At 32.2% G+C, this 12,214-nt stretch overlaps 1 protein-coding gene across 2 annotated transcripts in view; it reads left to right on the top strand.

Annotated features, from left to right (window-relative positions):
- The window catches only part of Impact (impact RWD domain protein), a 29,213-nt gene that overhangs the window by 12,626 nt on the left and 4,373 nt on the right, over positions 1-12,214 (top strand). The window contains exons 6-10 of one of the 2 annotated variants that reach the window (XM_026388077.2): positions 3,376-3,498; positions 5,266-5,363; positions 8,493-8,566; positions 10,163-10,240; positions 11,615-11,705. In XM_026388077.2, the coding sequence (XP_026243862.1) occupies positions 3,376-3,498; positions 5,266-5,363; positions 8,493-8,566; positions 10,163-10,240; positions 11,615-11,705 (464 nt within the window). The remainder of the gene's footprint in view (positions 1-3,375; positions 3,499-5,265; positions 5,364-8,492; positions 8,567-10,162; positions 10,241-11,614; positions 11,706-12,214) is intronic. The other variant, XM_026388078.2, reaches the window with a different exon arrangement.

Here is a 12,214-nt window from a genome sequence, read left to right as displayed (position 1 = left end):
TATTATACTTTTATAGAAATAGTTTTCTGGTGAAACAACTTATGACCAAATCTGTTCTCTTTAATTTCCATTAAGGAAATTAACATTCTTCATGAATTATGCACTACATAAATAGAGTTTAGCTTCAAATGAATCTACTCCTTATAGAAAAAAAAACAAAACTTGAGAAGAACAGTGACCAATATTAGGATATAGAATTTAATTTTGAGTATAATTTTTGAAATATAATTCATATGCCATAATTATTCACCCTTCTAAAGTATACAATTCAGTTGTTTTAGTATACAATTCAGCCATCACCACTAGTTGTAGAACATTTGGAAATTGATATTTTGCTTTTTATTAATCTTTCATTAAGCTTATGACAACATAGAAATCTCTAATGTCTCCTGTTCACATTTAGTAGTCTGTTCCATTTACCACAAAAGACTTTTTAGAGATAAAAATAACTCTAAAAGTACTTTTAAATAGCATTTTATTGATACCACTGGTAGAATTATTTTTAATTTGGAGGCCAAAAGGATTTTTTAAAAATCCAGTAGCTTATTCTTACTAATTGTTTAGAGGGGTATTTACAGAGAACCAATTATTTAGGCCTCCCTCAGCAAAATTAGTTTACATTTAGAGTTGATAATAGTATATATATATGTTTTTAGAGAATTTTTCATTTTTTTATAGAGACATATTTTTATTGCTTTTATAAAATCAGAGGTAAATGACAAAGATATTAAAACCATATAATAATTAATTTTGAAATATTTTTCTCAATTTTTTATAATACATGTTCTGATTTTGCAGCATTTTAGGGATCTGTGAGAAAAGTGATTTCAAAATTCCCCAAACAGAAATAACTTCTGTCAGCCTGCCTTTAGAGTTAGAACAAGTGCAGAAATGGAATGTATATCAATAAACATTTAGGATTCCAAAGTTTGGAGTACTCAACTTTTAGGAAATTTGAAAATTTAATCTTAAAATTGACATTTTCCTTTTTCCACCTGCAACCACAGTATATAGTTAAGTCAGTCTTTCAAGTTTTAGGGTTCCTGATTTGTGTTGTATAATTCATAAGTTTGAATTTTTAGAAATTTGATGGTTTTTTCTTTAAAGTTGTTTTGGGGCCAGGTGCAGTGGCACATGCCTATAATCCAGTGCTTGGGAGGCTAAGGCAGGAAGATCTCAAGTTCAAAGCCAGCCTCAGCAATGGCAAGGTGCTAAGCAACTCAGTGAGACCCTGTCTCTAAATAAACTACAAAATAGGACTGGGGATGTGACTCAGTGGTTGAATGCCCCTGAGTTCAATCCCCGATAGCAAAAAATAAATAAAATTGTTTTGCATGGGGCTGGTGTTGTAGCTCAGTGGTAGAGTGCTTGCCTGGCATGTTCGAGGCAGTGGGTTCAATCCTCACACCAAATAAAAATAAATAAATTAAATAAAAACAAAAATGAATTGTTTTTGCAGATATTACATTAAAATGGAAGGATTAATAATAATTCTGAAGAACTAATAAGGGTAAGAGATAGTGATCAGGATGAGAATTTTCTTCTTTAGGGAATAGTTTATTTTTATTTTACTGTTAACAAGTACAAATCTATTCTTTATTGTTTTTCTAGAATAAAAATTTTAAATTTGAAGTAATTATACATAACTCCAATTTTTTTAAAAAAAAATTGAACTAACTTGCCAGGGCACATGCCTATAATCCCAGCAACTCTGGAGGCTGAAACAGGAGGATCACAAGTTTGAGACAAGCCTTAGCAACTTAGTGAGATCCTTGGCAATTTATTGAGACCTTGACTCTAAATAAAAAATAAAAAGGGCTGGGGATGTAGCTCAGTGATTTAGAGCCTCTGGGTTATGTCCCTAGTACCCCCCACTCACCAAAAAAATTGAACTGACTTCAAATTTACAGATAAGTTATAAAAATAGTACAAAGAGCTCTTTTATATTCTTCACCCTAACTTCCTACTAACATCATACATTACCTTGCTGTAATATCAGTAACATAGTGCAGTACTATGAAGTAAACCAAAGAGCTTATTCATATTTCACCAGTTTTTCCACTAATGCCTTTTCTGTTGCTTTAGGACCCTGTCCAGGATTCTGCATTGTATTTAATTATGACTTCTCTTTACTCTGTTCTATAATCAGTTCCTCATTCTTTCCTCTACTTTTATAACCTTGGACCCTTTTGAAAAGTACTGATCATGTATTTTGTAGAATACCCCTCAGTTTGGGTTTGTCTAGTTGTTTTCTCATGATTGGAATAAGATTAGCTATTTTTGGCAAAAATACTACAAAAATGATATTGTGTCCTGTATAAATACATCATTTCCAGGAGTTCATAATATCACTCTGATGTATTATTGGTGATGCTTACCTTGATCCTGTGGTTAAGGTGGTGTGTGCCAGATGTCTCCACTGTTAAGTTACTGTGTTGGGGTTTTCCAGAGAAATGGGTATGTTTGTGTGTGTGTATATGTCTGTGTGTCTTTGTGTGTACAGAGAAAGAGATTTAAGGAATTGGCTTATACAGTTGTGGAGGCTTTCAGGGTAGGCCAGCAGCTGGAGAACCAAGGAAGAACTGATGTTACAGTTTCAGTCCAAAGGTAGTCTGCTGGGAAAATTCACTCTTCTAGGGAGGTCATTCTTTATGAATAAGGTCCACCTTTGTTATGGAGAGCAGTCTGATTTACCCAGAGTCATTTGATTTAAATATTAATCTCATAAAAAAAATACCTGCACAGAAACATCTAGAAGAGCATTTAGCCAAATATCTGTGTACCCTGACTTGGGTACCCAAATTAACATGTAAAAGAACTATCATAATTAATACCTTTTAACTTTTCCTTTATGTCTTGTGGGAAGTTCTTTTTTTTTTTTTAATTGAGACATGATGTCCCTTAAACTTTTGGACTGACATGATCGTTCTGCCTTGGCCTTCTGAGTAGCTGTGATTATAGGCATGTGCCAAGGCTATGCCAATATCCTGTTCCTTAAACTTTCATTTACATTTTAGTATCCATCAGAAGATTCTGTCAGCAGTAGTTATTACTATGTTGTTTGCCTAATGATAATTCTCCGTTTTCTTCATTTATTCATTGGAATTCTGTTGTGAGGAAGAGGAATTCTGATTCTTTCTGTTGAAGAATGGTGTTTAGAGTCAAGACCTAATTTTTTAAAAAAATTAATTAATTATTTTTATTTATATATAACAGTGGAATGCATTACAATTATTATTACATATATAGAGCTCAATTTTTCATTTCTCTGGTTGTATACATAGTATACTCACACCAATTTGTAGGACCTTATGTTTATGTAAGAGTGATTTTATAATTACTTTTTTATAATCATGAAGTCTCATATCCACATAGGCCCAGATGTGAAGAAGAAAACTGAAGAGGAAGATGTTGAATGTGAAGACGATCTCATATTAGCATGTCAGCCAGAGAACCCAGTGAAAGCATTGGATTTTGATATCAGTGAAAATCAACCAGGTATAATGTCACTAAGTAGTTTCTTATGAGGAGTGTGGGGTGATAGTGTTGTAAATTATTCTTTGGCATCTTATGGAAATTTAGTAAACACTCAGGTGTTAGGAAGTAGTTATTAATTTGCAGACAGATTTATTTTTTTCCTGCCTGTTGACCATTTTGGTGTTTTCCCAGGTCTGTCAGAATGGTGAGGAAAAAAAATAGAAATTTCCTTTTTTCCCCTGGCTTTATAGAGTTTTGACTTAATGATGGGAGATATCAAAACTAAAAAAGGCTGTTAATGTTTTCAGTTCATATTCTGTTTTTGTATTTCAACTTTCTCCTGATGTTTTGGACTTCAATCTATGCTCACAAACATAAATAAAGTAACATGGAAAGTAGAACTACTGAAATAAAGCTAGTAAAATACCTTTAAAAATTTAATTTTTGTTTCAGCAAATATGTTTCACAGTAGTATTCAACTTATAAATAGGTTGATGTGTATATAGCTCTATGTGCATATGAGAAAGCATGTTCTGGTTTAGTATTTTTAAAATTTTCAATATTATCATCCGTTCCTTTTAAGTTTCTTACAAAAACATTTATAGACCAGAGGAAATATGCGTTTGGTTAGAAGATGAGCAGTTCACTATGTTATTTTACAGTAGCTTTTAAAAACAGTATTCTGAAAGTTTAAGGTTTTTGAAAGGTGGTGCTCCAGGGCTAGCAAAAGAGCATGAAGTAGAAATGAAAGTGGGGGAGAGGATCCAGAGCTCCTACTTGTGCTTCAACCAAAGAAGCTCCATTTTAATCATTTATATATTCATGGATTTGACATAAGACTTCTGGGAAGTAGGATCCAACATTTAAAGAAAAAGGGTGAAAAATCAGTTATCATAAATAGCACCAATAGGTCAGTAATTCATGTTGACTTGTATGCTATATTTGATTTATTTGTATCAGTATAGAGGCCAAAAGCAATTCAAGAAGAGGGCAGAACAGGGCATGTAACTCAGTAGTAGAGCACTTGGAATGCACAAGGCCCTGGGTTTATTCTCTAGCACTGAAAAAAAAAAAAAGCAATAGCATCCTACCAAAACCTGATTTTTTTTCTTCATTAACTTCATCCTAAATGAGGCAGTTAGTAGCAACCATGATGGTTAAATTTCTCACCAGATTTAAGGGTTAATTAATGATGCTTAAACTTTTTGAAGAGACACAATAACTGGCATCATAGTACTCTTCACGGAATACCATTTGGCTATAGTATTGATGTATTCCATTTTAAGAAATGGAAATATTTGTTATAAGGAGATTTATTGTAGCTATACAATTTAAAGTAACAGATTTCTCAACTCAGAGGTCTGTATCCATAGATGAATAAGGAAGTAGGGGTATATTAGCAGCTGTCAATCTTTACACTCTTAAAAACTACACATTGTATTATTATTTAAAAAACTACGTATTGTATTATTATATGTCATACCAACTTTGGTTGCTGTAATACTTCAAGATTTGAGTCTCAATCCTACTATCTCCACTGAGTGACATTGGCATTTATAAATCAAGTATTTTTATCTTATATACATTTTAGACTTTTTACTTAAATTATAATTTAAATTTAATTTTGGTAAATTAAAAAATTTTAAAATTTAGTAATTACTAATGGCTATTTTAATTTGCTGTATAATTTAAATTTATTGCCTGATTTCCTGTCCCCCTTTGCCAATTTTTCAGTATTTGAATGTAAGACTTTGAAAAATAAAGCAAGTTTATTCTTTAAATTTATAGAAATAGAAGAATTACCTCCGATTGATCATGGCATTCCTATTACTGACCGAAGAAGTACTTTTCAGGCCCACTTGGCTCCTGTAGTTTGTCCTAAACAGGTAAAGTTAGCTCACTTTGGTGTTATTTTGCCAAAGTAAGTCAAGTAAATGATTTTGCAGTAATACCTTTATTTTTGCTCTAATGTTTAATTTTCACATAAGATAAAAAATTATTTGGGGCTGGGGTTGTGGCTCAGCAGTAGAGCACTTGTCTAGCACATATGAGGTGCTGGGTTCCACCCTCAGTACCACATAAAAATAAATAAATGAAATAAAGGTATTATGCCCAACTACAACTTAAAAACAATTATTAAAAAATAAAGAAAAAAGATAAAAATTATTTGGGACCATTTCCCTACTCCCAAATTACTGTGAATTATAGAAGATTAGTTTTGTTTCTGTTTGTCACAACTTTCAAAATTGCACTTGGTCTCTTGAATGGGACTTAACCCTCCAGTGAATCTAAGAAAAACTCATTTTGTCATTACAGAAAATTATAATGCTTAATAGTTGGTTTAAAAGAATTATTTGCCCTTTTCAGTGGGAGTTCTGTGAAACTAAGTTCATTTGACAGTTGCCCAACAAAGAGAAGAGTAGCCAAAAGGACTGAGCCCAGTCTTTCCTGCTTCCTGGCCTTTCTGCTTCCTGGTTTTAGGATACCTTATTTCCCTTGGGTGTCCTATTCCTATTAAATATAAATAGGGGACTTTTTTTAATCAAAAACTATTCCTAGGTCTTTTCCCTTCTCACTCTTTTTTTTAGCAAAAATCCTTTTCTTCTTTCTTGTTGCTATAATGTAGTCCAGGTTAAACTTAATTGATGTATGAGGCAATTCCAATTTGATGTATACAAGTAAATAATAACAATAATAATAATGTCTCATTATTTACCACACGGGATCTGTGTCTTCCCTTGGTTTTCTGTTGCTGTTCTCCTCTTGAAGTTCTTTGAAAAGACTTTTTAGGAATACAGTTCTTTGTACTAGGCCTTTCATTTCTCTTTTAATCTCTAGAAGAGGAAGTTCTTTTCTACATAGATTTGTGATTAAAACCAAGCTTTCGGTGTAGCTTTCTGGTCTTTCCTCTTCTGGAATCCTGTTTTTTTCTTTACCCTTCAATCAAGGTCCCTTGTAGACATTCGTTTCCGAAGCTGTTCATCCTGGATCCTCTTTCTGTTTTTCATCATAGTCACTTGAACTATGTGAGCATTGAAACAAATCATAGCGGTCATTTCCTACTTTACTTTATGGATCAATTGGCTGAAGCTGGGTATCGTGATGCATGCCTGTAATCCCAGCTACTCTGAGAGGCTGAGGCAGGAGGATGGCAAATTCAAGGCCAGCCTCAGAAATGTCTCAAATTAAAAACAAGAAGGATTAGGAATGTAGTTTAGTGGCAGAGCATTTATCTGGCATGTGCAAAACCCTAGGTTCAATACCTAGTGTCTCTGTCTCTCTTCTCTCCTCTCTCTCTCTCTCTCTCTCTCTCTCTCTCTCTCTCTCTCTCTCTCACACACACACACACACACACACACACACACACACACAGTCTGAGAATCTGAAGGATTATAAAATGATAAAGACAAGGGGCTGGAGATGTGGCTCAGCGGTAGCGCGCTCGCCTGGCATGCGTGCGGCCCGGGTTCGATCCTCAGCAGCACCACATACCAACAAAGATGTTGTGTCCGCCGAGAACTAAAAAATAAATATTAAAAAAAAAAAATTCTCTCTCTCTCTCTCTCTCTCTCTCTCTCTCTCTCTCTCTCTCTCTCTCTCCTGTCTCACTCTCTCTTTAAAAAAAAAAAAAATAAAAAAAATAAAATGATAAAGACAAGATTGTGAAATTAATGGTTCAAATTGGCCTGTACAATTTTAGCTCAGTTTTTGCTGCCTCCAGTATTTCTTTCATACTCCTTGCCATTTACAGGTCTTCTGAAAATATGATCACATTTTATTCTCTTCACTCCCCCGTTCTCCCTCACATACATAATCTTTGCTGATTTCAGTTGTCTACAAGGGAAAATGTAAACTTCTTATATAAGGTCCTTTGCGATATGATCCTATCTTATCATTCTTGACACACATATCATCTCATTCTTCTTCTTAAATAACAGCTACATGAAATTTTCTGAACCTTTCATTTTATGTTTCTCCTAGAATATCTAGTTAAATTTGAATTTCAGGTAAACATTATTACATGGGAGCATATTTTTACTTATATTTGTTTATATTGATCCATATTTGTTGTTTATCTGAAATTTGAACTTAACTCAGTGCTCTTTTTTTTTTTAGTATTTATTTTTTAGTTTTAGTTGGATACAATACCTTTATTTTATTTATTTATTTTTATGTGGTACTGAGGATCGAACCCAGGGCCTTGCACGCACGAGGCAAGTGTTCCACCTCTGAGCCATAACACCAGTTCCTATCCTTTATTTTTATTTGCTAAATCTGGTCATATTATATTGCATGTGTGTATTTTACATGCTGTTTCCTCTGAGCAGAATGTCGTCTTCTTGTCCCCCCTGCCCTGCTTTTCTCAGTATTTGGGATTAAATGCAGGCACACCATACATCATACCAATGGGACACACCTCTGACCCTTTTTAAATTTTATATTGAGACAGAGTCTTGTCAATTTCCCCAGGCTGGACTTGAAATTACGATCCTCTTGGCTTAAGCTTCCTGGCTTGCTGGGATTACAAACGTGCACCACCACACCCAGCTCTTCTTCCCTTTTGATGGAAAAGAACTGCCAGTTATTTTCTAAGACCTGAGTCTACTTATCACACTTGGAACATATCATTATCGTATAATTACCGCACTGAGTAAATTTCAGAGCTGATGTTTAGAAGTTTTTACATTTGCATTTAAAATTCTCTGTATGGGGAAGAATTTTTCATATACAAAGCCTCAGACAGTTCGTGCCTAAACTAATCTGTTGATAATTAGTGCTAAAAAAAAATACCAGGTCGGTCATTTTTATACTGATTGAGAGTACTCATTTCTGCCCCTACACTGAGGAGGAAACTTTGGAAATGCCCTTTTCAGAATCTTGAAGATTCTTTAAAAGACTGTTTATTTTAATACAATATTAATATTAATATGCTTTAAGATATTTTTTTCTAGCATTTATTCACAGAACAAATGAAAAGCATACATTACCTTTTTTATATTATTGCTGTTTTGAAGGTGAAAATGGTTCTTGCCAAATTGTATGAGAATAAGAAAATAGCTAGTGCCACCCACAACATTTATGCCTATAGGTAAGTGATTATCACAATTTTTGGAATATGCAATTTGTAAACAAGGGTTGGGAAATGATGCATAACTAAAAAACCACTATATGTGTTTTTTTCCATTATAATAGTATTAGCTATGTGGAATATTTGGAAACTGCAGAAAAGGGTGGGGGGAGTTGGAGGGAAAATCTAGCATTTTCTGACTTTAAATATCAACTGTAGTTTTATATATTTTCTATGCAAACAATTTTTTTCAGTGGTTTACCCGTATATTCTTTATTCTTAATTTAACAAAAGCATCCTCCCAGGTTGTTAGAACTACTTGATAAATACTATTTCAATTACTGTTATTTATTTGAGGCTCCATACCACAATTTATTTAAACATTTCTTTTTTGCTTTAGCTTTTCTTATTTTCCAACGTTATAAATAATAGTACGTGAACTTTTTTTTTAGTGAAATGGGGCTATAATTAGAAAAAAAAAAGTCATATTCTTTTTTTTTTTTAACTGAATTTTATTTATTTATTTGTTTATTTTTGGTGGTGCTGGGGATTGAACCCAGGGCCTTGTGCATAAGAATAAATTCTTAAAGAGTAGAATTATTAAAAAGCATGAACATTTTTGAAACTTCACTCATATTGCTAAATTTTTTCCAAAGGTGGTTTTCCAAAGTTTACGCTCCTGTGAGCAGTGGATTAAGAGTGCTTCTTTTACCACATTTAGTTTTGAATACTAATGTATATAAATCTGCTCATTTGTAAATGAAGACATAAAGGATATATTTTTTAATATGCAACATAAGACAACTTAAGGACATAGTTTAAGCCTAAAATAAAAGAATATAAATACAGGGATTTGGTGCAAAATTAAAATTCGATTGAGACCTATTTGTAAAACCTAGACTCTTCAAAACTCACACTGAAAAGTAACACTTTGGAGATGTGAGATTTTAATCTTATTTATTTATTTTTTGTGGTGCTAAATGCATATTAGTTATATACTTTTCTTCTAAACAGTATTACTGAACAGAATTTTAATATATTCTTAATGATTTAAGGCCATTGGTGTGAAAATGAAGGATTAAACTTTGCTCTCAGTGGTTTGTGCTGTAAAAATTATTAATAATAGTTACCATTTGTTAATTCCACATGCTTATTTAATGCACACTTAACAGTTTATGTAAATTAATTATGTTTATTTCAGCAATTGTACCAAATATTATCTTTTTAAAGATCCTATTGTTACATGATTAATAATTAAAATAAATATAATTCAATTTTACTTCTTTTTATTTTATTCCTATGTGGCTTCAACAACCTTGTACATAATGTTGACCCAAGTTATCAAAAAAGAAAGCTAAATTATGTGCTGACTATTCTATTTCAGGCCCCAGTTTTCTGATTATTTCTTCCTCAGTCTCCCTTCTGTAATTGAGTTTTGGAAATGAAAGAACTGAGCTTGTCAGGATTGTGTATCACTAAAAAGACACTAAGTGGAGGCTTGGGGAACCCATTGGGAGTAGAAACAATGAACTTTTTTGACTTTGAGTTGTATATTTTGAATGCATAGGGTCCTTTTAAGACGTCACTGCCTGGTACTGGGCTGTGTTCCTTTTGTAGTTGTGGGGCGTTCTTCAGGCTACTGTACACACAGCTGTTGGATGCTGTGTCATCATCTTCCTGGCATGTGAGGAAAGGGTTAGTGAAAATTTCTATAGATCCTTTTTTCCCTATAATCTAACAATACTGATTTAAATAGTCAAATTTTCTTCATTTGTTCCATAAAATAATGGGATTAGATTATAATTGCAAATCTAATCTAAACCAACCCCTGGCTTCTTTTCGTCATTCTTAAATTTGTCATATAAATTTTTGTTTAATAGTACTAATTCACTTTTCCTTATATGAGGTCAACTGTGAATAAAAATAGAGCCTGCTCATAGTAAGTAGTCAGTATTTTTGGATGAATAAATGAATGGATGAATAGATAAATGGATGGAAGGATGAATGAATGAATATTATTACTGTAATCTATGATTAATATAATTGAATTATGTATGTAGATGAGCTTTTATAGCTTTTTATGTTTATTTTAAAAGTCTCCAACATTTTATGGCTGTAGTTGGGCAGGTATCTTTACCACATTAATCATTTCACATGATATCCTTGTAGGGGCCTAAAAAATCCACTAGATGGCAGACCTAAACTGGTACTACACAAGCACACACTAATAAATATGTTATATATTTTATATTTAATATGTTTATTTGTTAACTCTAAATATAAAACAATATAAAAGATACAAATAATGTATTTATATTTATATATATTTACCTATAACACTTATTTGACAAGCTTATTCTACTAATAATGATGTTATTCTGCATCATTATTCTGAATAACTTTTCCAGTGACTTAAATGATAAAAATACCATGATTATCTCTAATATTGATAAGCATCCTGGAACAGATTTTAAAGAGAAAAATAGACTTATTAGTCTATTTAATAGTCTATTTTTCTCTTTAAAATCTGTTCCAGGATGCTTATCAATATTAGATAATTTAATTCCTACTTAGAAAGGGGAAAAGAAAGAAATAATTGATGGATGGAATGAGAGGAAAATATGAAATATTGACTTATGGTTGTATTAATCTTATGTGATTTTTGTTTCACTGAATCTTAGGCTTTTTGAAGACAGGAGTATGCTGTTTTTTTTTTATACCATTTTGTAGTGATTATCATTATATTTCTATATAGTATATTCTCAAATAGTTTTCAGTGAATGCTCTTTATTACTCATAGATTTGATGTTAAGGGAAATGTCGTATGTAGATTAAATTTCCCATGCATCTCTGATATACAGGAGACACCTTTGACTCTTAGTTTTTCTAAATATATATATTTTTTAAAAAGGTGAAACATACTGGATAGTAAATTGTCTATGAATTTTCAAGAACAATTTTTTAAAACAAAAATTTTGGAAGTAATCAAATTGATTACAACAAGTATCGAGTGACTTCCATTATAATACTTTCAGTTTCAGAGTGTAACCTCGTTACATGTATTTCTAGGATATATTGTGAGGATAAACAGACCTTCTTGCAGGACTGTGAGGATGATGGGGAAACAGCAGCTGGCGGGCGTCTCCTCCATCTCATGGAGGTAGGTGTTAAGTTAAACTTTGTGAGACCTATTCTGTACAAGCCATAAAATTTCTCAATAAAAGAGCTCCATTTAGGAATAAATAAATCAGTTAAATGTTATAAATTAATAGTTAATTTTTAAACATCAACTGAAAATTTTAATGATTGGTTACAGGGCAGAAAGCAAATGGTTTATAACCAGTGCTTTGTTTTCAAGGTATAGACAATAGAAAATTTTCTTCAACTTGAAGGAAACACTCTCTCTTTCTCTCTCTCTAGGACAGTTTCCTCTTCTCTTTTCTGTTTTATCTTTGTGGATCTCCTATTAGTTGAATATTAGAACTTCTGTATTAATGGAGAATGTTTCTTTTAAAAAATTAACTTGTCCATCTCATAGTCTTTATGTTCTAAGACATTTTCTTAACTGTCTTTCAAAGTTTCTGTTGAATTAAGAAAAAAAAATTTTAGCAACCATGTATTTAATTCTTAAAAGTTTTTCTTGCTCACTATTTTTCTTTTTTCATAGAA

The sequence above is a fragment of the Urocitellus parryii genome, chromosome 13, assembly GCF_045843805.1.
Source record: "Urocitellus parryii isolate mUroPar1 chromosome 13, mUroPar1.hap1, whole genome shotgun sequence".
In the NCBI taxonomy this organism is placed as follows: domain Eukaryota; kingdom Metazoa; phylum Chordata; class Mammalia; order Rodentia; family Sciuridae; genus Urocitellus; species Urocitellus parryii.
Note: the sequence above shows the minus strand (reverse complement) of the source record. Positions and strands in the feature narration are given on the sequence as shown.